The sequence below is a fragment of the Hesperophylax consimilis genome, chromosome 3, assembly GCF_061612785.1.
Source record: "Hesperophylax consimilis isolate HC1 chromosome 3, BYU_Hcon_1.0, whole genome shotgun sequence".
In the NCBI taxonomy this organism is placed as follows: domain Eukaryota; kingdom Metazoa; phylum Arthropoda; class Insecta; order Trichoptera; family Limnephilidae; genus Hesperophylax; species Hesperophylax consimilis.
The window spans coordinates 11846922-11874195 of record NC_142838.1 but is presented as its reverse complement, the minus strand read 5'-3'; the positions used below and the strand labels follow the sequence as shown (position 1 = coordinate 11874195).

The 27274-nt window shown below is 32.8% G+C and overlaps 1 protein-coding gene across 1 annotated transcript; it reads left to right on the top strand.

Moving 5' to 3' along the window:
* Positions 1-16453: 16453 nt before the first annotated feature.
* Positions 16454-27006, top strand: LOC149424945 (uncharacterized). Its single transcript, XM_089646944.1, has 5 exons — positions 16454-16738; positions 17477-18038; positions 20441-20568; positions 25466-25607; positions 26807-27006. Exons 1-5 carry the CDS (start codon positions 16454-16456, stop codon positions 27004-27006), a joined length of 1317 nt encoding a protein of 438 aa, XP_089503070.1.
* Positions 27007-27274: the final 268 nt, after the last annotated feature.

The window sequence follows — 27274 nt, the reverse complement described above, 5'->3', positions numbered from 1 at the left end:
AAAAAAAATTGAATTGAAAAAAAAATGATTCCATATACTGAGTTTCAGCTGGATCGGATGTAGTAAAGTGGATTAATTTCCGCTTCCAAGTTTTTCGTTCATTCATGAAACAGATGAAACATCTGCCTTAATGATGAATACTGTAACGCTGTCCTAAACGTTGTTGGCTAAAAAGGAAGGTAGCGCAATATGGCATAGTACCCCAAAATAAATCACTTAAGTCAACGTATTTGTTCACTTTATTGAGCAATCATTTTTGTTATTTTTAAGTAATAGTGTGCTTAATCGAGAGTAAAAAAAATTCTTCATGGTCATATTGAGGCAGACAAAATGGGATATGTTTGTGTTTTTGAAAATGGTTTAATAACGTTAGAATTCTTGTGGATTCGACTTTCAATCATAATATTATTACGCATTTCTTTTGAAGATGATCGAAAAGTAAACTAGCATTTTTACATTGATGATATTTTCATGTACGAAGCTATAGACGCGTTACAATGGACAAATTGAAATTTGTTGACTCGGGAAATTAATGTATTTGAATGTAAAACGTTCAATGCCGAAGCTTTTGTGAGCTTAACTGAATAGCCTTTAAAAGCGATGGACGGGTATTATTACGTTTATTGGGATTTAGGAATTTTAGTGTGCGTTGTATTGTGTTCCAAATATATACAGAGAGAACATAACGTCATAGTTTGTTACTGGTTTATTGTTATGGCTAATTTCATTACAGAAGATATAGATTTGCATAAAATATACATCGATCACCCAATTTTGGTGACAGTTTGAGGCTTAAGTAGCTTGTGGCTAAAACCAACAATATTATTACTAAACTTCTGCGAAAACTTAACTAAGTAGCGGCAAATCTGAAATCTGAAGCAGCAAAAACTTTCAAACAGTGATTGATGCCCGACGTCGTGAAATTTGCAAAGCTTTTCTCTCTGAAATTTGCAGGTCGACATAGATTTTTTCAGCTCTGATTGATATTTCCATGCTATGGAACTTTAAGATTATTATGGTCAACATTGCAACATTTAGCGCTGTTTTGTGATAAAATGTGATGTATGGTAATAAGTTGGGTATTCAAGCGATAGATGGCACTAGTCAGAAAGCTTACTCATGAGTCCGACAGATGTCGCTAGAGTGTATCAATTGTATACCCTGTGGGGTATCCTTGTCAGACTTCAAGCTTCTAGAAACAGAGAATTACAAACCATAGGGTAATGAACAGTATAGATAAATCCAGACTTTATTTATTGTAACGTAAATAAACGTAATTATTGTAAAGAACCTTTTACTTTATGAAGAGTTCCCAACACACAGAAATCTGCTAGTAAGCAGAGATATAACAGACATCAAGTAGTTTCACATAAAGATTCACGTATTGCTGTCCAATAATAATTACTGTAACTTTTTTTTTCTGACCACATTAAATTATTGAACAAGAAAAATATTTATTAAGATTCGGCTGAAGTCGGGTAGCATAAGTTTAAAAAAATCATAGTTAAAATATGTTAGTCTTATTGCGTACGTAACACAAATCTTAATGTTCTGTAATTGAATCAATCTCCCCATCGAAAAACTTCGGACTGACGATTCGATAAAAAAAATCCATTTGTGAGAAAGTCACGTCTCTATGAGCGACGTGACTTTAAAAATAACATATTTTCTGTTGCTGACAAGACCCGCTGAACACCGAAGTGATTCAACTTCTCAAGGAATAATTTATTGACGCCGCATATTTTATTTTGTTTCAAGTTCAATGCTTTCATTCGCTTCTTTTAAAAATTAGACGTAACATACCTCTTTATAGTATTATACTAGTTTACTCAAAGTATTGTAATTGTAAAGACCAACATTCAGAATTGAAAAGTTGCTTGAAATGGCTTTAGCTGAATTTGGTGAACAGATATGAATAGCCGGGTGTTTCCCCACCTTTCTCTACAACATCTTCCCCTCCACAATACGTTAAGTCTTACAATGTACTCCACTTGGGGATTTATTTATTTGGTAATTTACTTACAGTATTTTGAATAGGTACAAAAACCTTTTTTTTTAAGTGAATCTTTCACATATTTTGGTAATTTAAGTTTTCTTCTAATTTTATTTCGTCTGTTGATTCGCCAAATATCTTCGTACATTAAGAAGTTTTTTTTCTGAAGGGGAGCTTCTTTAGTCTTATTTTTCTCATGTTGACGTTTGGAAGCAATTGGGAGTCTTTTGCGGTATTTACATAAAACAATTATATGCTTACTATCTGAAGTCACAGGAGTTCCCTGGACTTTATGCGAAGATTTCCGAAAGCAGATGTAGACACTAATTTACCTCTTGTTTTTACTTTCATTACATTTGTCCAGTTTGCAGTGTTTCCTGTGAATTTTAAATACGCTATATTTTTTAATTTTCCGTAAAATATACTGTTTTAGAAACAAGATTAAATTATCTTTCCGGTGCACGCATTTGAATTACAAATTTCTATTTCTGAATAATAAATTTTAATAACAAATGTGAAAAATGTTGTCAAAAACACTAACCACATTTTTACTTCAGTTTTTACTCCAATCATAGAAATATTGAGAGAACTCGATATTTCGAAAACAAATACGTTTTGTTTGGGGAATTTGGCAGAAAAGTGTATCTTCACTTTTAACTCCTTCAGATAATAAAAATATGATATAATTTGTAAAGTTAAGCCGATTATTAAAATAGCAGCGCAAAATAATAAGTATTCATTTTGGCTATTTTAGGATGTTATTAATGGATTCCAGTATAAATATTTGAAACAAATTGGAAAGAATTATTATTTTTCTTTTTATCGTCAATAAAATTATGTACTTCCGCATGATAGAATAAAATAAAAAAAACTTAAAACAATATGGACGCCCGGTCAAATATGACCCTAAAACGCTGTGCAAAATTTTTTCAAGCAGTATTAAAACTGCTTAAAGGGTGGGAATAGAGGGGTGGAGTGGTTTTTAAAATTATCATTTAGACATTGAACTTCCCTCTGCTTTGAAATTTACGTGTGGCAAATTTCATCAATCTAAGGATCATTTATTTATTTATTTTATTTAATAAAACTATAATTTGTTTAAAAACCAAACCGACTCAGCTCCACTGGGACACATTTCTTTATTTACCTACATAGATAGATTAGATTCTTACGTGCCAATCGTCGATCAATTATATCGATGTTGCCATTTTATTAAACCTTTATTGTTGGAAACTTATATTATTTTTATGCTTTAACATTGTGATTTAAGTTCTAATGTCAAACCCTAAAGGGTGTGTTTACAATAAATGTTTAAAATGAATTTGTCTTTTATGACCAAACGGTGGTTTTACATTTATTATCTGTCTCGAACACTATACTTAAACTAAAGGTAAGAGCTCAAAAGATACTAAAACCCTTTCAAACAAATCACAATTATTATATTATTTGCCCAACCAGTAATGCCAGGCCAAGACGTTATTATATCACTCAAGTTAAACCGTTACGCTGTAGAATTAACAATGCCACTCGCCGTAGTCGTAAAGGTTTGGATATTGCCGATAAAATCAGAACGAGTACCCTATTCTCATTTAAATTCATGTTTAATTTGACTTATGCTTCAATCAATGTCAAAATGAACATTTCTACCTGCTAAAAATTTGTTATCGTTAAATAATATCTTAGTGCTTAGAGCTGAACTCTCGTAACTATTCACAGTAAGTAATAAATCATTGCATTGAAAATAATTTGATATTACTTTATACAACTTGCGGTTGTTTTATTTTCAAATGTTTCTGGCTTTCACCCTTCAAGGGTGTTCTAGGCCATCATTTCAAATTTTAGATAGAAGGAAGATGAGTTTATATATTTTTTTATTTATTTATTCATTTTCGGGAAATCGACAGTTTACATTTAATCAAAGTATTATAATAGTAAAATAAAACTGATTATGGATTTCCTCCTTGTGACTTTACCTCTACTGAGACAGCATAATATGGAATAAGTAAATTAAATTTGTGAGAAAGGAATATAAATTAAAAAAATTATACAAAACAAAAAATTTACAAAACAATACATTTATAGCCATGGAGAGAGGTTGTAGATATAAATCTAATCATAATAGAGATATAAACAATAGAGACATAAACATTATTCACAAACCATCGCAGAAATATTCTTTTATAGAACTCTTGAATTTGGTAAGTTCGCAATTGAAAATATCAACCTTAGATAATACGCTATTGTAATTCTGTTACTGTTCAGGCTAGAACTCTACTTAGAGTTCGTTTTGCTTTGATCAACCTTGAACAGGACACAAGAGCGTGTTGAACGCGCAAGTACATTGAATGGAATCTTATTTAGCAACTCTGGGCATTGAATATTATTGTTAACTACTTTGTAAAGGAATAGTGCATCTTTATGATGCCTCCGTACACTCAGTGAATCAATTTTAAAGTATGAAGCTGCCTCTGCATATTTATTTTATTTGAATGGGCGAATTTCAAAATTATATGGAAGATTGGAGTCGAGTTCAAACTTATAAGAGAAGAGAAAAGGCTTGATAGAAGAGAGGAAATTTTTTTAGAGAGGGACAACCAAAAAACATGTGATCTAATTTTCCCACATATAGATCACAGAATGTACAATTGGCTCTAATCTAATCACGTTTTAATTATTTCTTATGAACGTGTTACTAAAATCTCAAATATATCTAGAGGGATCCCTACGGATGTAATTAATTTATATATAAGGTTAATAAAAACAGGACTTTATCATTAAACTATTTTGTGTAAAACGGTTTGAAAATTTTATAAAACGTTTTTCAGCTATAAAATTAGCTGTAAGCACCAGGTTTTATGCTTTTAGACTATGAATTAGTTATTTCCCGAGGGATCCCTTTATAAAAAATTGAGATTTTAGTAATACGTTCATCAGAAATAATTAAAATAAACCCCACAGAAATTTAATTTGATTTTATTTACTTTCAAATAAACAGCAGGGTATTTTAGACTAAACATTGCCACATACTTAGAATGTTAAGTTGGCGTTGCATGGTTTTTATCTTAGTAAATCTGTCACAGTACAATATAGACCTCATGCCTCTATTCTGAATTAGTGATACCAAAGTAGTGTTGTAAACCAATTTCCTTGTTTTTTGGTCCAAATTTCCTTTTATTCTACTTATGATATGAAAAATGACATTTCAATGTTAGTTAGTTCTATCTCTTTATTAGAATAATTTTTTATCAAATCCATCCCACAAAATGCGAGGATATTCAAAAATGCATTTGATGTGATAGTTTTATCCCGTTTTTGGAGAAAAATTTATGGATTTTACCACTTTTTAAAGAATACACACTTTTTCATAGAGATGTTTTTTAATAAAACAATAAATGTATTGTACTTAACTTTTGTACAAATCTCGCCAAACAAATCTTTATCTGTATAGTAAACACTGTCGAGTTACCGTAGTAAGTTCTAGTTTAGTTGAAAAATAATCGAAATATATTTATGATTTGTCGAAGTGTAAATTGAATCATATATTTGGATGGAGAATTTCATCAAACCGGTTTTATAATACTCAACTTCCTACACCGTAACAGTAACAAGGAAGCGTATGACTCGTGTTCGCATGTTTTCATCAATGACCTGTCATAACTTAAGGTCACTTCCACAAATAAAAGAGACTGTTTTTCATTTACTTTTACTTTATGACCTAGGAACTCCGGCCAAATAGATTCATATTGAATGTGTTTTACTAAATAATATATCATAACCAGACATATTTTTTATTTCGATGATTATGGCTTTGTTGGTATTGAGCTCCGAGCAAGGATATGAAATACAATGGATAGAGTCATATGATATGCCTTTTAATATTCTTATGTACCGATGTTTTATACCTATTTTTGATTACATGACATTTAACCCCCTGACAGTCATCCCCCGCCAATTGATCCCCCAGATTGTTGATCCCTCCGACAGTTGATCCTCTGCCAGTTGATCTCTTAAATAATTGATCCCCCAAGAATTATTTCTGCTGTACCTACGTTCGCTTCCATACAGTAAGTATGCGGAGATAATATACGGCCGTCAAATTTATAACAGTCAACATACTTATCTATGGAATTGGCTTAGGAAAAATTCGCTATAGAAACATACTTGCATAAAATATAACTAAATGTTCCCAAAGGCAAATGCAGATAGAATATACGGTCGTTTGAACAAAGTCGGTGTGCATATTTATTTATGTCTTCGTGTTCTCCATAAATAGTTATTTACCCATTAGTATATTAAGGAGAAGATTACAAATTTGAGGTACACGTACATCTAAAAAAAAATGAGGCAGTTCTACTAGTTTGTGATATGCGTCAAAAGATAGATTCTGAAATGCCTGTAAGTGTTGAAAATTTCGTAGATTAATTTACTTATTGTTGGCAAATCATAAATTACATCGACCTTTGTTATACGGCCGTATATCCTCTCTGCATACTAACATCACCAACGTACAGCAGAAATAAACATTGGGGGGTCAACTGTCAGGGAGATCAACTGTCAGGGTGATCAACTGTCGAGTCACCTTATTTTTGTACTGTCTATTTGTCGTAGTATTCCATCACACTACGCGTCGATCTTCCCTTCTAGTGAGAAAATAGATCTTTTACCTAGAAGGTTATTACGATCACTTTAAGGAATAAATCTGAGCGTTCCCACCTAAAGATTAGACTTCATGTTTTCTATCAACGAATTTTTTCTTTTCAACAGATAGTTCATTCAGAGTAAATATTGAATCCATGTTAGAGGCTCTTACGTCCGTTCCTTGCATAGTAATCATTGACAAAAGAATTCTCGGAATGAAACAATTCCTATGAGACCGCATGTTTTATGAATCACAATGCAAATCAAAAGAAGTCATCAAGTAGCTTGAATGTAAAATAATCCATGGACCATTCTACTATCTATCAATATTAGCATAGGTTAGGTTTTACATAAGAGACCAAAAAACAAACTGGTTTAATTGTTTGGAGGTTTGTGGGTCGGGCATACTATAAGGAAGGCAAATATTAGATTGAAAACTTGTTTTCAGAAAACTAAGAACAGTATAAGTTATGAAAATTAATGAATTTTTGTTAAAAAAAAAAGAAAAGATTGAAGACTGCTAGTAAATTTTAACCCAGCGATTTGAGGGTGAAACTGCAAAGAGGCAGGTATTGCAACATTGAATAGAAGACATGTCGATGTTGAAGCTTACTTTCAATAGGTAGACGAAAATACTTCAAATAGATAATTGTATTCCTCTATTTGTAAACACTTCTAAAAAGCAGTTACCAAATAGAGGAATACATTGAAAATAAGCAGAAATTATGACCAAGCAAACATACACACTCATTAGAGGAATACGCGAAAATAAGCACATAATGAAACAATGGAAACACAAGCAATATACTGTAATAAGATAATGGAAATAGTCAGATATTCTTGCAAATATAGACACATACACTGCGTAGGTACAGACTCTGGAAATAGTCGGATGTTATCCCGAAGTAGACATAAAAATCGAACATAACAAGAAAGTGGATATTTAATCAGTCAATCAGACAATAAATAATAAAGGTAGACACTTTTAGGTGGAAAAGTTTTGTTTTATTTTTTTTATCCTTAAATGTCAGCTGCTTAGCCACAAACACACGATTGGTGACTATTTATAGAAAACTTAACCGAGTTGAGTTCAGCAATAAACACGATCTTTTAATTTTTAATTGAGAGTAGTAACTAAGACGGGTACAGAAAATATTGACTAATCTGTGGCATTGGATATCATATTTTCAATGTCTTTTGAAAGATGGTCATTCTACGATCACGAAATTCAATAAGTCTGTGCATTATTTATTAATTATGCGTTCAAAATTGCAAAGCACTTTGAATAACGCTTCTAGGAAATGTCCGGAGGCGCTATAATACGGGTTAGTGGGAACTATGGCCAGGTGCCATAGGTTTAAATTTAAGAGACGGGCCTTTGCGATCAAAATTACGTATTCAATTTATCACCTTTATAAACACACATTGCAATAAAACACATTGCGCATAGCGAAAGATGAAAGGTTTAACAGAAGGCTACAGCACAAGAATACCGTTTACCGGATTTAATATATCTTATGGGACACTATCCTGGAATGTTTAAAGTCTGAAGGAAATTGCAGACAGATCATGGGGTAGAGGAACTTTATGAAGTTCATATTAGTTATTTTGACATTTTTATCTCTCTGAATGGTAGTCTTCTGGCTTGATACTAAATTTTCATCGAAAAGGTATTTTTCTGAAATGAAAATGATCTGCGCTGCTATCAAAGTCGTCAATAGTAGATATATCAAGGAAAATTTCTTTTATATTTTTAATAACTGACAGATTTTTATTTTTATTTTGGGTATGCACAAGTATTATTTTGCTAGCAATAATATAAACGTAATCAAGTCACCTAATACGCCTATCGGTTCCATCCCAAAAAAGCTCTTCTAATTAAATTTACTTCCCATTCTCTGTGTTCGAATGAATGGCGCTCTTTCGGTAATTTAAATATTTAATTACAATTTTGCCCGCAAACGTAAATCGATGATATTATTGGATTAAAAAACTAATTGTGTTTACACTGTCAATACAAATATGAAAAGTGAAAAAATCCTGTACGTAATCTCGTGGAAATCATAAAATGACATTTATCAGCAAAAAACCGTAAAGAGGTCACGTGGTTTTCAACCACGTGTTCATGTAAAACATCAGCCCTTCTAACAAGTTTCTGCAATCCCATTACTTTGATGTTTTCCATTGGCCAATTTGGTATCAGCTGATTTAGGTATATTTTTAAAATCGGAATTATTTGTTTGATCTTTTAAATCCACAAATAACAGCTTTGCTTTGATGTATTTTGGAATGTCTTTAGATACGCTACACTGAATACCCGTTTTAATAAAAAAAATATTACATTATTAGCCCCTTTGATTCCGCTGAAGAGATGATATTAAATAACGTTTTTATTGGCATAACTCATGATCAATATTTTCTGAGTTGAAACTGACATAAAATGGCGTTTATCAGGGACTTTCTAAATATATAAAAAAATGGCGCTAATTGGTCATTTGATGACAATGTTACATTATTTGAACTTCTGTTAGACATATTATTTACTATATGCACAATGCAATATAGTTTGGCTAATGGGGTATTTTCAAAACCACGAATACCGTTAAAAATGTACTAAAAATATGTAATTTATTAATTAATTAAATTGAATTAAAGTGATCATTGTTATCAAAAACGCTCTAAAACCGCACACTCTTAAAGGATAACAACTACAACGTAATTATGACGCAGAATACGCCACTGGAAGGTTAGTCACCAACCTTGCCCTGCAACGCTGCCATATTCACGAATAAAAACGAATATGTCGTTTTGGCGGCAAATCAACAATGGTACATTTTAAATCGATATGGCAAACTTATTCCTTAGCATAAAAATAAAGTTAAAATACCTTCATCAACGTAATTTTTTTCGAGGGTTGAATAGTGAAAGTACCCTATTACGTAATTATTCAAATGGTTGGCATAGTGATGAAGGGTTCACCTAGAGATGTTAATGCCAGGTGTTCTACCAGAATTCTACTGAGTTATATCGTCTATATTTTAGTATATAGTCCCTCCTTCTCACCTGATGCTGCATTTAGTAAATCTAAGCAGGGCTTAGTTGTATTATTATTAGTATCTATTTTCAGTATTTTGCCTCTATCAATATCAATAATTTTAACCGTTATTAGATTATTTGAATTATGTGATTAATCTCAGAACGGTGAAATTATCTGTTTTGAAATTGAGCCGTGATTCATGTTATATAGTATGGAGAATGAATGACGTGAGAAAATACAACAATAACTGATTAATATTATCATTAGGAATATCCTGTTTGTTCGTCTCAAAGCCGTGGTTTAGTCTAATCCATATTTAGCCAAATCTATTTTTAGCCAAATCTATTTTTAGTTAAAACTTAGTATTTTGAACCCTGAACATTTTTGTATGTGGAACTTCTTGACTCGTGGGCCTTAGTTAATTTGTTAAATTTCGGTTTTGTTTTTTGGTAATGAGTGAATGCAAATCTTGGAAGCGAAAATTAACCCTTATCCGAGATCCTATCGAGCAGAAACTCAGCTAATAGACTCGATGACAATGCACTCTATCAACTTTTGGTAGTAATCACGCATACACACTGGGACATGTACGCATTTTTCAGAAATTGGATTACATTACAGCTGTTAAAACATTAAATAAATGTAAGACCTACCCGATCAGCATTTGGCGAGGTAGGTAGTTGTCGACTCCACTCCCGGGGAAGGAAGGTACACTCCTCAGTCGAAAAATTTATTATCAAGTTTTAAAAATAGATATATAATTGTAAAAAAAAATGTTTAAGTTTTGTTGTTGTTGTCAATAATGATGCAATGTAATACATTTCGATAAATGCTTTGTTTCAATGAGTGGTTATATTTAAGTTGTTGACTGGTTTCGGAAGAACCTTATTAAACTAATAACCTAGCTATATATTATGTAAAAATAAACGTTAAATTTTAGTACTAAATCCGAAGCTTTGGAGAAGGGGTTTGAAAGGGAACACAGGGCGGTTTACGTCAGGTAAACAAGTTACACTCGGTGAGGTAGTTTATGTAAAGCGAACAATTATTAAATTATATAGCAAATTAATTATGGTACGAATAAATGTTTTGTAGTTGAATGAATATATATTTTAATTTGTTATAATTTTTCAATAAACGCCGATTTAAAAAACTGAATAGAAAAATTGACTCTTTTACTATCCGGCATCGCCCAAGTTTTACCGCCGTTTTTTTTATTAAAGAAAACTATTTAAGTTAATTTATTACTTTTACAGTTATATTTATTATTATCGATAATTCTCGTTTGATAGCCCTGATCCAAATCCATGTTGTGCTTTTGATAATAAACAGCGGTCGGGCTTTCTCCTTCCCTGCTAATCCTTCACGACCCCTCCTCAAACCCACTTAACTTATCTTCATCACCCATCCCAGCCTTAAACTACAGTCTTCAGGTTTACCTTTGTCGTGGCTGTGCATAATTTGGGAATAGTGCAGTGGATGTTATTTGTGCCTAATCTGTTAGTTCGTACCGCTCGTACATAAAGACTGAAATATTGAGCATGTTAACATGATACCTACTTATTTTACCACAAAATAATTTGAAACTCCTAACGATCTTTATCACCTTAAACACATTTACATACTGGAATGCTTTGGATAGTCTGCATTCAAATAACAAAAAAAAATCTAGTTGATTTCTTCAGTTCCTTCATTTGATTCCAAACAAGCTTTACCTAGCGTTACTGCAAAAATGGGCTGTTATAAAAAATTGATCCTAGATTTGATCTATTGCTTTTTTGGAAAGATAAGTAGAAATGATGATTTAACAAACTTAAAAAATACTGCTGGCTTCGGATAGATGAAAAGCCGCAAAGAGTTGACAAAACTTGACACATTTGAGTGACCTAATATCCAAAGCTTGGCTCATGAAGAAGAAATAAAGTTTTATGGTATCAGACGGCTTCAGAAATAATGTGAATTTTTATGGTTGTTCACCAAATTGACCGGATAAAACACACAAATAAAACGTTCCACGGAATCATATTAAGAGGGTCAGACGACTTTAGTAACAATTTGAAAACATATAACAAAATTTTACTGATATTAGTACCAAATTGTGCAGAGAAGATAATTTAATTCTTCATCATATTCGTTTAATTTTTTTAAAGCCATTTGACTAATGATTTAAAAAGTTCCTAAGTTCATTAATTTCGTATATTTGTGAATTTAAGAAGAACCCCTCTTTCTTTAACCTTATGACAACTCATAGTCTATTAAAACGTTTCTGAAAACACGTGAGGAAGTTCTTTTATAAAATTAATTTGTTTTCATCTCTTATTCTATCTATATATCTGAATACCTCGCTTTTTATAGAAAGGATAGGCATAGAGGATGACCGCCACATAATTCTGTTTTGGCAAACAATTATTACATCGTTCACTTTCATAGATGTACACATACATACTCTTCTGTATGCAGACACTTTAGCAGATATATTTTGATAATCTGATAATGTGGAAGATTAGCCTCCTTTTGTTGTATTTTCTGCCTCTACGCCTACGGCCTCTCGTTTTGATTCTTGCTTCAATGTCATTAATTGATTGTACTGATTATACATCATCAGTCTTAATAATCATAACATGGAATATAATTTACCCATTTACTCCCCTTTGTATAAAATTCACTCTAACAACATAGAACACATAAATGTTAAGCTCGGAATTCCAAGTGGATAGATAATCATATTTTGATGATTCAATTTCATCTAATAATGCTGTCTGAAAGGAGAATTGTTATGTCAGACCTGGTTGTATCATACAGTCATTAACATCTTTAACCACTATTAAATTCCACAATACCGACTAGGAACAAAATAAAAAAAATTACATGCTTCTGTGAGACATATACAATCAACTATCAGACACACTCACTAATCAATAGAATACATGATCTGTGCAACAAGTTTAAGGGTACTATTGATATATTTACTGACTCCATTTATAGAATTAATTAATTAAGCGTAATCTATACCAGCATTGGATCCTACAAATTATAGTATCGTTGTTAATGTTGTTTTAGTGATTTGTCTTGTATGTAATAATAATAATAATAATAATAATTGGATAATTTGTAGAACGCCGTTTTTGTGAAAAATCACCTCAAGGGCCACTCCACTCAACCACCCTGCTGTGTTTGCAAAGGAGAACACCAGATTTGGCAATGTGAGAAATTTAAAAATGTCCCAATAACGCAAAGATGGGAAATTGCTAAATATAATAATGTTTGTTACAAGTGCTTAGGGTACGGACATTCCCGTTTTAATTGTAAAGTAAATTTAAAATCACCAAACAAAAAATTTCATGATTTATTGTTTTAGTTTCTATTTTATGTAATGTTACTGTTACATGTTTAACTAATATTGTTTCGTATTTATTAAGTTTAATTTTATGTGATGCTTCAAAAACTTTGTGTATAAATTTCAATAGCTCACTAGTTATATTCTGTTCTTATAATCCATGTTAGTGCAAGCTGGGCGTAAAACATAACCAAATAAAACAAATCCTTAAACAAGAAATGAAAATTTAAAAAGAAAATCCATCGCAATACAGGAGTTTGTATCCATCACGGCAAGAAGTGTGGTCCTAACATGCGCAGCTAAAATCAAATCAAATTCCTTATACTTATACTCGTACTTTATGGAATGTAGGAATCAGAATGTACTTAATACTATTTGTTTTTATAATGATTTTTTGGAACCTTGCTCAAAATTTTGCGTCAAACAATATTTGTAGACATTATAAACCAACTATTGTATTAGGTTAATTAAAACAATGACAACAGTTGGAAAAAAAAGTAATACACAAAGAATTAATTACAGGTCTGTAAAATAGGAGCAGAAAAAGTGCCACCATAGAAGTCGTAATAGTGCCACTTATTTTAAAATAGCTAATAAATATAAAAATTCATAATTTTTAATAAGAATTAGAATTAAAAAGTGAAGTGTTGTAAAATTCCGTTATATTATTATTATCATCTGGTGTCATCAGCGTATTCTTCAAACGTGTTTTTCGTTGTATGTATTTTATGTTTCTTACAATATTACTTAATTACTGTGAATTCTAAAGAATTTCACACTTTTGTAAGACTAAAACATAAAATATATGAAATCAAATGCTTACCTTAATAGACATTTTTAAAAAATAATTGCTTTAGCGCTAACGAAATACTAAATTTTTGGCATGAAATATTATCTGCTTTTGGTACGATTTTCGGATATGAATTCGTAATTATCTTTTTCATTAAATTATTGAAAAGCTGAATTTTGAATAGAGTTAATTCTGAGATTCTAAGAAAATAGAATTCTTCGAAAACGAAATATGTTGAGTAATCCTTGGTAACTCCCCTTTGTAATTATAATGATCTGCCTTTGAACGATTTCCATGGGTAAAAGACTAATTTTAAAGGCCACTCTCTATTGATATACGTACCATGGTAATCTGTGGTAGTTTTTGATGTAATACAGGTTAACTGAATTAATATTTGCCCAATTGACATTCAAAGCTATGTTTTTGTCTTAGTGATGTAGATACTTGAGGACATTTAGCACGATTTAAAATTGACGAGATCGTACAGTACGAAAAAAGCATTCCCATTTTTGAATTCATAATATTATACATCTTTTTGTCAAATTCTCAAACAGTATACATATAGCAGTGACAAGAAAATCTCCACACAAAATCAATGATAGTCACCAAATTCTTCCGTCGGTCCGTTATAAATTACACGAATTACGTTTGTATAATGAGTACCTACTGTAAGTTTCCTCTGGCCCGTAGTAAATGCTGTCTAACCTTGAGAGTAAGCTACAAGCCAAAAATTTGTATATTCCTGATATACCGTATATTGTAGGAAATAGGATTTAAAATCGCTTGACAAACGGAGTCCAGAAACGTTCGATTTCAATCACAAAACTGGTTTTTATTTATTTTGTAAATAAATTTACAAGAAAGCAAAAAAGTTAATCAAGTGAAACTGTCACAGATAATCTTGGCTATTATACTGTATTTTTTAAAAGTTGTTTTCTTTATGCTTTCACACATATATATTGATTTTCTTTATTCGTATTCTACTCAAGCGAAACGATAGGAAAACCTTCGATTTATCTAAAGCATTTATAATGTACACCAATTCGTTATAAAGATTAATCATAATAGTGATTTGGCACTAAGCTTCGCCTTAATGGATTATCCATAAGGGATCTAACAATGTTGTAAATTTACCACCCCCGGGTTCTTTCATCTTTGCCTGTGTGGGCTCTAACTGCAGACCAAAGAGGTGTCCTGACAAGATAATTTCCGATAACTTTCATGGCCCACAAAAACTGCAGATCCTTCAGGTCCACGGAGTTGGATAAAAAGCCTTGTGACATCACAAACCCATTCCTAGGTATTGATAAGCGCATGTGCTTATCAATACCTATGACATCGTATACAGCATGTATCAGGGTGTATCCGACAGACTTTAACCAGCCAGGAATCTTTTTTGAAGTAAAACATGATGATGTTAAAACACTTTGTTGTCCGGTGACATTTAAAAAAAGTTTTAAAAAAGGAGCGAGTACCACGCATCCTTCTAGTCTATCCCATGCTGCTGGGCAATTTTTCCAGTCTCTAAATCCGTCCGATTGCATTTCAAAGATAATTTAATTCCATTATTTATTCTGAAAGACACTAAATTACACGAAAATTGTCGGTATGTTTGTGTTTTTTACATTTTTTAAATCAGTTTCTTGATGGCCTGAAAAGGTTTTTCCTTGCTTCAGGTTTCTTTCTATCACGGTTTCAGTGATTTGCCATCTGTGATACAATGCCTTCTGGGACATTGAAATTAAATAACATTTAAAGTTTTATCTGCTCGCAAAGTGTTTTGAAGATTTTTGTAGGCCCACAACCTTTCGCCCACGACGCCGTATTTTAAAAATAATATCGGTGACACAAAACCCCGAAGTCAATCGTCGGGACCTATCGGCAATACCCAGTATAATTGGCAGATAATTACAGCGAGATTATACCACAGTATAATGGTGAATATTTCTTCTATCAGTGAAACTTATGTATTGTGAGTCAGTATTGACTCTTAATTTGTTTTGAAATTACTGAACGAGGTATATAATCACGTTGAAGGAAGCTGAACGGCATTATACATTATCTTTTATCAGAATCAGCAACAACCGTAGAAAACACGATTAAAATATTATTTAAATTGTTCCTTGTCTAACAAGGTCGACGAGATGCATACAATTTGATAATTTCAGTAGAGAGGTACCAATAAAGCTTCAATAAACTGTCTGACTCAAAGTTATCGTTTTATTGCCTCCATTGTTAGAAGAAACAAGGATATTAAATAATAACTGGTGGTAAGTTGTAATTCAGAAACGCCTTGATAAGCGGGTCGTGCTTCACGTTTTGATTGAAATTTCAAAAATTCCACGTTTAGACAATTTATTTTTAAAGGAATATAACTTATTTGAGACCTTTATCGATCTTGTTAAGGATTTTCTTTATCCCCTAAGATTTGTGGAAATAACATAAAAATCCAAATTCATCCATAAATAAAAAAGGTGGAATCGTATAAAAAACTTCATTATTGCCCCACAATTTTACGACAGATATAAAATATTTGAATTTGATTCGAAACAAACCGCTTGTTATTTTTGTTTGCCGCTTTCAATCGTTTTAAATTTTATTGCAATATTTTGACAGAATAGTTCACAAAGAAATTTATCGTTTTAAAGTAGATTTATCATGAGAGTCCCTCACGTTGTGCCTCTCGATATCATGCAGGCTTATGAGCCGACTCCTGAAGAACTGTTAGTGATGGATGAAGGAGATATAGTGAAGAATCCCGCAGCCAATTTTGAATGGGATCTGGCGATCATACCGAAGCTCAGAGATTTGTGCCTTCAACAACTTTCAACGATGTTTGAGGTGGTTCAACCGCTGACTGGAGTTCTGCAACAAGACGTGAACACGCTGGTGGAAATTTTGCCGATTGATGTCGACTTGAAATTGACGGTCCCTTTGATTGATGTAGTTTATATTTCTTATTCATACTTGAGTGATGAGAAATGCGAGAATCCACCGGAATTATTTTTCGACTGTGCCTGCCTTTTCTATTCTACGATCCTGTCAAGTCTCCACAACTTAAACGTCGTTGAATTGTGTTGTATCATGATTGATGATTCCTTGCCGGAAATAAGTTGACCGAAATAAGCTAATGCCAAATTTTACCGTCTACATCCGGCGAAGCGGAATGTCCAGATTGTTGATGTGTTCCTAAATTCGATTTATTCCCTAAGATGAATTATTAGAGTGAAGATACTTCTCTGGAATAACTAGGTCCAATGGAAATACTTTAACGGGCGTTCATATAGTTATTTTATTTGTATACACATATTCCTTGAAAAATCATGTTTTTCAAAAACAGTGCTACATTTTTGTTTGATAAGTACGAATATAACGCGTCTTGTATTTTTACAATGTTATTGTTTATTCCTCTATTTCAGTATGAAATCTACTGGGAACGGTGCTGCAGAGGACGATGGCCAGGTATGATTTTCATAAAGCGACCAAATGTTGGTTTTTGGAAAAAACATTATCTGACATTGTACTTAGAAGAATATTTCGAAAAATCACTACCGGAGAAATATGATGTCGAACATTCTGAAGAGCTTGCAAAATTGGTAAAAACATTTCGAATTATAAGATATCCAAAGTTCAAGTTTTGTGTGTGGGTACATTCATTGACTGATAATTATCTTTTTATAGCTTTGTGAGTTCATCACTGTGTTGAATATAAAGCAATTACAGCCGACAAAATGTCCCCCATGGCCAAATTGCAAAGATGGGATGATAAGAGACGAATGCATTAGACCAGATTTAGATATCCCACTGGACCATATACCACTCAGTAGACCATTCAGCAATTTGAAAAACATGACCAAGATTCGATTGGTGTTTTGCGTCAAACCAATGAAAGAAAATTTTGACTGGAGAGTATTTAAGTTTTCACTGACTGATTGCGATTTGATTTGCGAAGGACTTAGGTCAGTCCCCGACTTAAAGGTTCTGTGCATAAATAAATGCGAGTTGGACGATGTTCGCGCTAAGATATTCCTAAGGTTCGTTGGGGAAAAGCTAAGCATAGAAGAAATTGATTTCTCCAACTGTTATATTGGAGATGAAGGAATGATTGCTGTTGGAGGACTGCTGATGGAACATACCAACCTGAAGGTTGTTAGGATGAGGAACAATAGCTTTGGAGATCGAGGAATTGAAGGATTAGCAAATTCATTGAGTAAAGGTCCAGCTGGGCCTCTTGACACTCTTGGTAAATATAAAATATTGATTAAATAAAAATAAAATACTTTGTTTAAAAATCACGAAAAGTTGTAAATTTTATTAATACCGACCGGTTTTGCATCGTAGAAGCATCTTCAGGTTTCAAAATTTAACTAATCATAATACAATGGGTAATATGTCAAACCACAAAGTGACTGCTTTTTACCAAAAAATAAAATATTGAATCGAAATATTTGTTATAGATGATTTTTCACCATCCCTCGATAAGCATTATCTATAAGATAGCGTATTTTCTTCGATTTACGATTTAAAGATTTATTTATTGATAAAGTCCATGTTTACTATTCGTTACTCGAACTTATGAATAGGGGCTTCACACATCGGCCAATGTATCTATTCTTGTTTTTAAGAGGAATGCTCGATTTAAACACCTTAGAAGTCCGCCAAAGGCGTATTTTTAAATTTAATCTCTGGATCTCTACTTAAACCACCTATGTTGAAAGAAGTTATATTATGTGTGCCTAACATGTGTACTTGTAGAAGATCCTAAGCCCTTTTTTATGCTCCGAAAGTGAGGACTTCTGCCTATCAGAACGCGCCAATCAACAAAGCGAATTCTGCATTGGCCATTGACATTTTAAACATCGCTTACAGAAAATTCAGCAACTATTCTTTGACGCATGTCACAAAATAGTAAAATTTCCCCCGTGACCTTTTATATTTAAATGTACGTCAAATTTGTAAACTTCTTCTAATATATTGGTGCTTAGCAGTTTTATGGAGAACATGAATAAATCAATAAATAACTATATAATAAAATAAAATAAAATACTTTTTGTTTTAAAACCACGAGTTTTTAATAATTTTTAGAACCGACTGGTTTGGCTTAACTCAAATTATTACTATATTATACAAATTATTACTATATATATTTTTTTATTTAGTATTTTATTAAATATGTCAAACCACAAAGTAATTACATTTTTGACAAAAAAAATAAATTTCAACATACACAAAATAACACTAACAGACCAGTTAGACAAGCGTACAAAGAAAACATAAAAACTCCGACAGCAAATTCAAGTTTTGGACAAAGACACTACCAATACCATTCTATAAATGCTTTCAACAGTGTAAAACTTGAAATTAAAATTGAGGAAAATAAAAATAAATTCACACACAATTACAAAATGGATTAAAGAACAAAAAAGACAATATTACCAAAATGTCATAGCATAAAATAAAAATAAAACCTACACGTAACACACAAAACCAATATAAACACACATCACTCACAAACACACAAGATTATATATTAAATGTATTATTTTATCTTATATTGTAGATTGTATTTAGATTATATTTTCATATTATAAAATGAAGGCCTCAGCACGGGCAGGCCACCCAGTGAGGCCAACATTACTGGAAAACTTTGAAATGTAAAAAAAATATTGTAAGAACCAAATAAAAAAAAATAAAAAATTGCTTTTTACAATAATAATAATTTTTTTTTTTTTAATTTACTCCACACAGGAAGCCCTGAAGAAAATAATTTCCCTCAGGGCCTATGTCATCTTTGGGGATGCTGTGTGGAGGGTCTTTTTGTGGAGAGGAAGGAGTGAACATGGGTCTTGAAGAGTCCCATGTTGTAGGAGGGAGGAAACACAGAGGCCGGCAGTTCGTTCCACAGCCGAGCTGTTGAACTTAAGAACGAATCGTAGAAGCGACCCGTTCTCATGTGACAAGTGTCAACTGTGTACAAATGTTGGGCGCGCGTTTGGCGTGTATCCCGACTACGCACCGGTGCCGAAGGGATCAATGACGCTAGTTCCTCAGAGCATCTTCCATTGTAATACCGATAGAACAAGGACAGTATACCTACCTGACGGCTGTGCTCTAAAGATTGCAGTCCGTTTGTTAAGATTGGGGAATCTATCAAACGGACCGCCCGTTTCTGCACAGAGTCAAGGGTTTTTTCAGGTATTTTGGGGCTCCAGACCAGAGATGGCTGCCAAATTCGACAGTAGGGCGCACTTGCGATTTGTACAGGGTGAGCAGTTGTGTACTATTAAAGTATCTGCGGGCCCTGTACAGTACGCCCAGCTTCTGAGAGGCCAACTTTACTCTGGCTTCGATGGAGCCCCCGTACCTGAGCTGGTCACTTATAGTTACACCAAGCATATCAATGGAAGGCCTGTTCGGAAGATTGCTTCCGTTGAAGGAGACTAGATTATCATTTGGATCCCTTTTAGACGTAATCAGACTGGATTGGGTCTTTGAAACATTAAATTCGACGAGATAGTAAGTTGGCCGATTTTTGTGCGTCCTGCAAGTATTTATTTATTTATTATAATGGATATTTATCGGGAGGATGGTGAAATACTCGAATAGAATAACACGGGATATAAATATATAGTTTGTTTATTTCAGATATAGGAATGAACTTTTTATCAGAAGAGGGAGCACATTCCTTATCGGCGGCTCTTATTCGATGCAGAACAAAACCAGCCGAACTTGTCGTATCTTGCTGCGGGTTCAAGGATCACTCGGCCTTGATGGTAAAAACTTGCTTAAGGCGATGCCATACGTAGTAATGCAAAATCATGTGTTTTTGGTTTGAAAATTTGGTCGCCTAGAAATGTTTCAGATGCTTTAATAAAATACTGCGAGTAGAATACATCTTGGCCTGTGAAATAATCGAGTATTTTTTAGATAAGTCTTTTTATAAGCCCAGAAAAAAATAATGTAAAGGCCTATGAAAATTGCTTTAATGTTCAAAATCTCCTACTTACGAACCCATTTTCGGTTATGATTTTATTGTATAGTGTGGAAAATTAAGTTTTTTATAAAATGATCGAAAAAAAATTAAATATTTACTCCTGAACATCCACAAAATAAAATAAAAGGCACTTTTTGGCCATGTTTTTTTTCTTGTATAAATCAAAACAGGCGGATGGTGTTAAGCGGGAATTAAAACCTTATCGCCATCTACGTAAGGTTTGTTATTGATAGCAGCTCAATTTAAAATATTACACGACGTAGTGCATCGCCTTAAATAACATTAACACAGTGAAAGCATTATTATTTTTAGTATTATTATGATCGTAAAATTTATGTAAGTACAGCATTGTGTCTGTGTAATAGAGAAGAACAAATTAGCATTGGTTTCCATTCCAATATATGGTATAAGCATACTTGCGAAACGTTCCAGAGCGGAAGATACTCTTAGTATCGCCCTGGTGTAAGACCACCATTCAGAATTAAAACGTTGCTTGAAATGGCTTTAGCCATGTTTGGTGACCGGATCTGAATAGCCAGGTATCTCCCACCTTCGTCTTCCTCATACTTACCCTACCCACTACCTTCAGCCTCACAACATACCCCATTCGGGGATGCCACAGTCCCACTGGCTCCAGACGGTTGGGATTCTTGTGCAGTATTCACATAAAATAATTATTAAAATCATTTCTAGTGTGGATTCTCTATTCACTGATTACGTCTAATGTTTTTTACAAGCGATTTGATTTGACATCAAATATTTCAGTTTTCATTATATATCGATTGGATAATTGATTAAAAAAAAAATCAGTGTTATTATTTTGGAAAACCCTTTTCTTTTAACTTTTTTTAAGGTTATACCCATCAATGTAAAAATAATCATTAAAGAAGAAGATAATACTAATAAATCTAAAAGAAACATGAAATAGTTACAACTGTGACCTTAGAACGGGGTACCCCACTAAGGTCACATCATTTTCAACACCTGTGAAAGTATAAAACAAATAGATAAAATAAAATATATATATATAACTAGGAATAAAAACCACGATCTGTCTTACCAGGACAGGCGCTTTAAACCACTTGACCATTTGGACCTATTTATTAAACGTCATGTTCAATTCCAATTCAGAATTAACAATATCATAGATTATTGACCAATTTTTCCCTAAATTTGGGCAGCTATCTTTTAAGTGATTACAAAGGTTCCGATGAAATTGGTTTTTAACTTAGAAAGTGTCTCGGATAAACATATCCAATTTTTATTCATATGGGTTTCCTATTAAAGGTCAGAGATCCTGGGTTCGATTCCTAGTTGTGACCATTAACTTTTTTATTTTTCAGTGTCTTGTTCTATTTCGCGTTTCGTTTATATTTATTGGTTTTATCTTTCTCCTCAATGATACAATAATATATACCCGCTGAAGATCTGAAACTAATATTGTGGTAATTTCATTTTACCGTGAGCAATATAATAAGGTATCACTCATATTTACAATGATTATTATTTGATAAAAATACTGTGCGGAAATTGTTCCTTCATAAATAATTGGTGTACCGGTTTTATGCTTATTGGTGTATAGTATTTATCGTTTAACAATAATAATATACACGCGCGAACCTTTGATGTGTATTTATTTTTACTGCCATACATCATCATTGAGCTGACGGCAACACACCGAAGTAAGTAATCTAATATCATGACAGTAATATAAAATGAATAGGTCACGAGGATTTTGACGTCCGGTCGTTATTCTTGAGTTGGGGCCGTCCGCCGACATGACACACGCACACCGCCCTCTGATGGTCAGTTCTTCAAATCGCAACCAACTGTATGGTGATTTATTTAAATATATATTTCGGAATCGAAGTGATCCCTGATCTTTGTTTTAGAGACAGAGCATTTGAAGTTAATTTGGCTACATCGTTTCGTGAATATATTCAAACGTATTTAGTATTTATTTATTAATTTATTAACGCCCGTTTTAGGGGCTTTTACATATGTATAGTAAAAATTATAAATTTACAGTACATTTTTATTATACACGACTGAACTGTGTCAGTAACAATTTATTGTATTAGTTAATTGATATATTAAAGATGTCCACTGACTCGGTATAATTATTTCCCTTCATAAGTATACAAAAATCGTAGCTTGATCACAATTTTAATTTCAATTACTTTATTATACAACTATAGTACATTTCAAACTCCATTGCACAACTTTCGATACATCTTTCATACTACTTCATGTTCACCTTTTATCGCTTTATTAATTTTGCTATGTTTTGTTAAAACACCTAATTTGGCGTGATAAATGCTTTACAAAAAACTTTTATTTTTATAAATTTCAACAAAAACACATTGCTCTGTAACTACTTTCGTAGTACCTTAAGTACTTATTTTATTTCATTTTTATTGTAAACAATTATTGAACGTTTTTGTGCAACAGAACTCTCTATGATAAGGTGTACTGTACCCGCTTATATCTTTCATACTCAGTTTATTATGTATGTTATGTACAATACACGTAATATTGTACTCCTGAACAACTTACCTACAACCATGTATACATGTAAAATCCTTCAAGGCGTGAATAAATAAATTTCAAAAAATCCCTTTTTTTATAGTTTTGAGGAAACAAAAATATAAAGTACCTAAACTGCAAAGGGCTCTTATCAGCACAGCACATTCATAGTAGCGCAACATTCCTGCAGCAGCGTTTTAGTATTTGAAGCCGAATACTAGGTTTGGAGATCGCGATTTCGGAGTATCTAGGCCGAAGGCTTGGAATAAGCTGCCCCCGGAACTAAGGTGCACAACAAGCCCAACAGAATTCATATCCAAACCAAAAACATACATTTTTAGGTTGCCCTTAAATTAAATATATCTGCCTTAGAGTAACATTATTTTATTGCTTATAATACATCCTCATCACACTTTTCTTGTAGTATTTAAATTATTAAAAATCTGTCTCACGCCGAGGAACGAATCACATTTAGGATGATAAATTCTTATCAAATCCTTGTACTGCTGTACCGCCGAATATAAAATTAAAGAACACAAATACAAAATATTAAAATAAATACCCTAATTAATAATGGCATTTAAAATTACATTTGTTCCAATTATGTTCTTTGAGTGCGAACTGTATTTAAGTTTCTCTAATAAACAATACACAGTGTTAATCTTAAGTGAGTACCTATGCTCCTGTATATTACTGGCTGTACAAAATATAAATATTTACCAATAAAATATGTACATGTTTAGGCAGTATCACGTTCGTTATTCAAATGCATGGCATATATAGTTTTAGTGATTAACGAACCGGTGCAATCTGTTAGCCATAAGTTGGTAATAATTCGACTGTTAGTAATTAGAAAGATCACTGTAGACATGTACAGGTTTTCCAATAAGAAGTGTTATTTTAAATAGCCCGCTATTTCGGTAGATGTTACTTTTAAAGCTGTCATTTTTTGACATTTGACAATTAGAAACTACGCCATTAATAAAAATGGAACGATACACGCTTCAACAACGCATTGAAATTATTAAAATTCGCTTGAGTGAATCAAATGCAAATCATCTTGAGTGATGAGGCCCATTTCCACCTCGGTGGCTTCGTCAACAAGCAAAATTGTCGCGTCTGGAGCTCGGAAAACCCAAGAGTTATTGTTGAAAAGCCTCTTTATCCTCAACGTGTGAATGTTTGGTGCGGTTTATGGTCCGGCGGAGTCATTGGACCTTACTTTTTCGAAAATGAGGCTGGAGCAACAGTTACGGTGAATGGGTTGCGCTATCGAGAGATGATTAATGATTTTTTATGGCCGGAATTGGATGGTATTGATCTGGACAAAGTTTACTTTCAACAAGATGGCACTACGTGCTACACAAGCAACGAAACCATTGATCTTTTACGATTGAATATCAAAATAACACCTCTTATTGGAAAACCCTGTACTATATATTTATACAACGCCCTTGAGGTGATTTTGAATGGTCTTCAATAATAGGCTAGAATATAAAGTTTCCATAATTTTAATTAATAATGGATAAATTATTTACATGCAAATGTATAACACTTAACAACTTGAGATGGCTCGTCGAAGGCAGTGGTTAGTATAATGCAGATAAAAATTCTCTGTTAATCGAAAATAACACATAAACGTTGGCTACACAATTTCACCTCGTCCTGTTTTGGCTAAATTTTTTAAATTACTTATTTTTGAATATTTAACAAAAAAACTTCTGCTTAAATTTTTGGGATCTAACCAGTAGTCGCATCTTGTGATATGTGTATATTACACAAATCTAAAGTTTTACTATGATATTTATCAAATCCAAAAAATGAGGACCATAACTGTCTCCGAAAAACCATCCCAACTCCTTTTCCCACCCGTTAAATCAGAATTTTGATACTTCTTGACGAAATTTTGCACACATGACGTTCAAAATAAGAAGAAAATGATTATGATTAATTTAATAAATGTCTGCGTCTGATTTAAAAAAAAACCTGTATTTAAACCCAGACAGCACCGCGGACTTCAGCTGGTAGAATATAATGAAATAAAAATCTTATTACGAGAGTAGAATTATACAGCAGTTGAGTAAAGTATGTGTGCCCACCTCGAAAAAATCTTATAAATCTTATTAAAATTCTGGGGAAAATATTTTCAGTTTTCAGGAATGCTCGCTTTGAATAGAAGCATCGTAAAGTTGGATATCACGGCAAATGACTTCGGAGGGGAGGCGGAGGCTAAATTTATGGATTCTCTTATCAAAAACAGACGTTTGTTGGAAATAGATACAAGAAATAGTGGTAAATACCTCAGATAAATACTTTATGCTTTGCAGTAATTTATATTGATAAATCGCTTATTTATAGTTTCAACTTTTAAAGTCAAGTTTATTATGAGAGAAGCGGAGGTAAATTAGGGGTAGATGGGGTGGAGGGTAAATAGTATTTTTTTTTGTGTTATTTTTTTAACCTTTGAAATGATTCATTTGGTCAATTGTCAACTTTGAGTTGTAACTATATAAAGAAAAGAAAACATTTTCAGTTTTGAAATTTTTTTGTTAAAGTGTAATAATTCTGTTAACACTAAGCGGAAGATGTTCCTTGTGTAAAGATGGAGGGTTAGCCAGTAAATGATTTGAAACCACGACGCACGACGCGACGCCTGCGTTACAAACGTTGACCGGGTATCTCATCAAAATGACAGTTCAACACACCTACAAAAAGTTATATAAAGTCATGAAAAGTGATTCAACAAAAATTAGTTAAATAGGTTACAAAGTAACTATAAAACCGAACTATTATTATATTATATTGTTATTATATTATATTCCTTCTTAATTATTCTTCTTAATTCCTTCTTAGTTAATTTGGCTCGCTAGATGCTCCCCTATAAAACTTTTTTTTCATCTATATTTTTGCTAACTACTTTTTTTGCTAAAGGGTGAGACTATTACAATTGAAATTTTAATTTATTTTTACTTGTACGAATGGAAAATTTTCATAGTGTAATATTTAATGTCGTTGAATTAATGTAGGATTAGAAAATTTAATAAGCGATTCTACAAATAAAACCCAAAATATGTAGGAGACATTGATGTATTATTTTTAGATGAGACATGAATAAAAAAAATAGGTTCCGCTTTTTGACCTCCAACTCTCCTAATGCTCGACCTAAAACCACGTGCACCGCTTATCGCATTCTAATAGTGGAACAAGTTTTGACGAGATATTAGTATGAAGTAGCGCCACTAAATTTAGCTCGATGATAAGAGATTGTCAATTTGTCTGTAAATTTGTAAATATCTGCGTATAAATTGAGAGTGTAGCACAAATAGTACGTAACTAGCAGCGAGATTGAAGGAGTTTTACAGTTGCAAGGGGAAGATGAAAGTGGCCGAGAGATGATGTCAACCGTAAACTCTATCTATCCTGCCAGGCTGTCAATTGTGCCCCATTGCTGGCCATGTATTTAGACGTTATTTGTTTTGTCGTGCTTTCAGAAATCTCTGAAGAGGGCTGTTTGGAAATCCGGCGCCTGCTCGAGCGAAACAAGCAATTCATCGGCGTCGACATCCTGCAGGACGATGCCTTCATTCCGAAGCTCTACCTGCACGATCCTGAGTACCTAATCTGGGAGTACAGCCCCCTAAACCCAGAACATGAGCCCGGTCACTACCCGCCTCGCGTGGCTGAAGATTAAAAAAATCCGGGGTGCTTTGCTCAATCAACTGATCTGGATCATCTGAATTCTTTGTTGGAATTATCGATGAAATTCTTTTTCAAGGGGTGGTAAAATTATTTTTAAATGGTTTTCATGATACACATTTTTGGAATTTATTTAGAGACATCGAAAATATTTTTTTTTATCTAAAAAAAATGTTGTCTTAATAGGCATTGCACTTAATCAAAAGCTGTGAAGTATGTATATTTTTAACATGCTTTATAACTTTGTTTCACTTATTAGTCTT

Bases quoted from the DNA above. Each gene is read 5' to 3' on its own strand.
- LOC149424945 (XM_089646944.1), top strand. From the start codon at position 16,454: ATGAGAGTCCCTCACGTTGTGCCTCTCGATATCATGCAGGCTTATGAG. The intron at 16,739-17,476 runs GTAGTTTATATT...ATCTTTTTATAG, and splicing joins TGACGGTCCCTTTGATTGAT to CTTTGTGAGTTCATCACTGT. The intron at 18,039-20,440 runs GTAAATATAAAA...TGTTTATTTCAG, and splicing joins TGGGCCTCTTGACACTCTTG to ATATAGGAATGAACTTTTTA.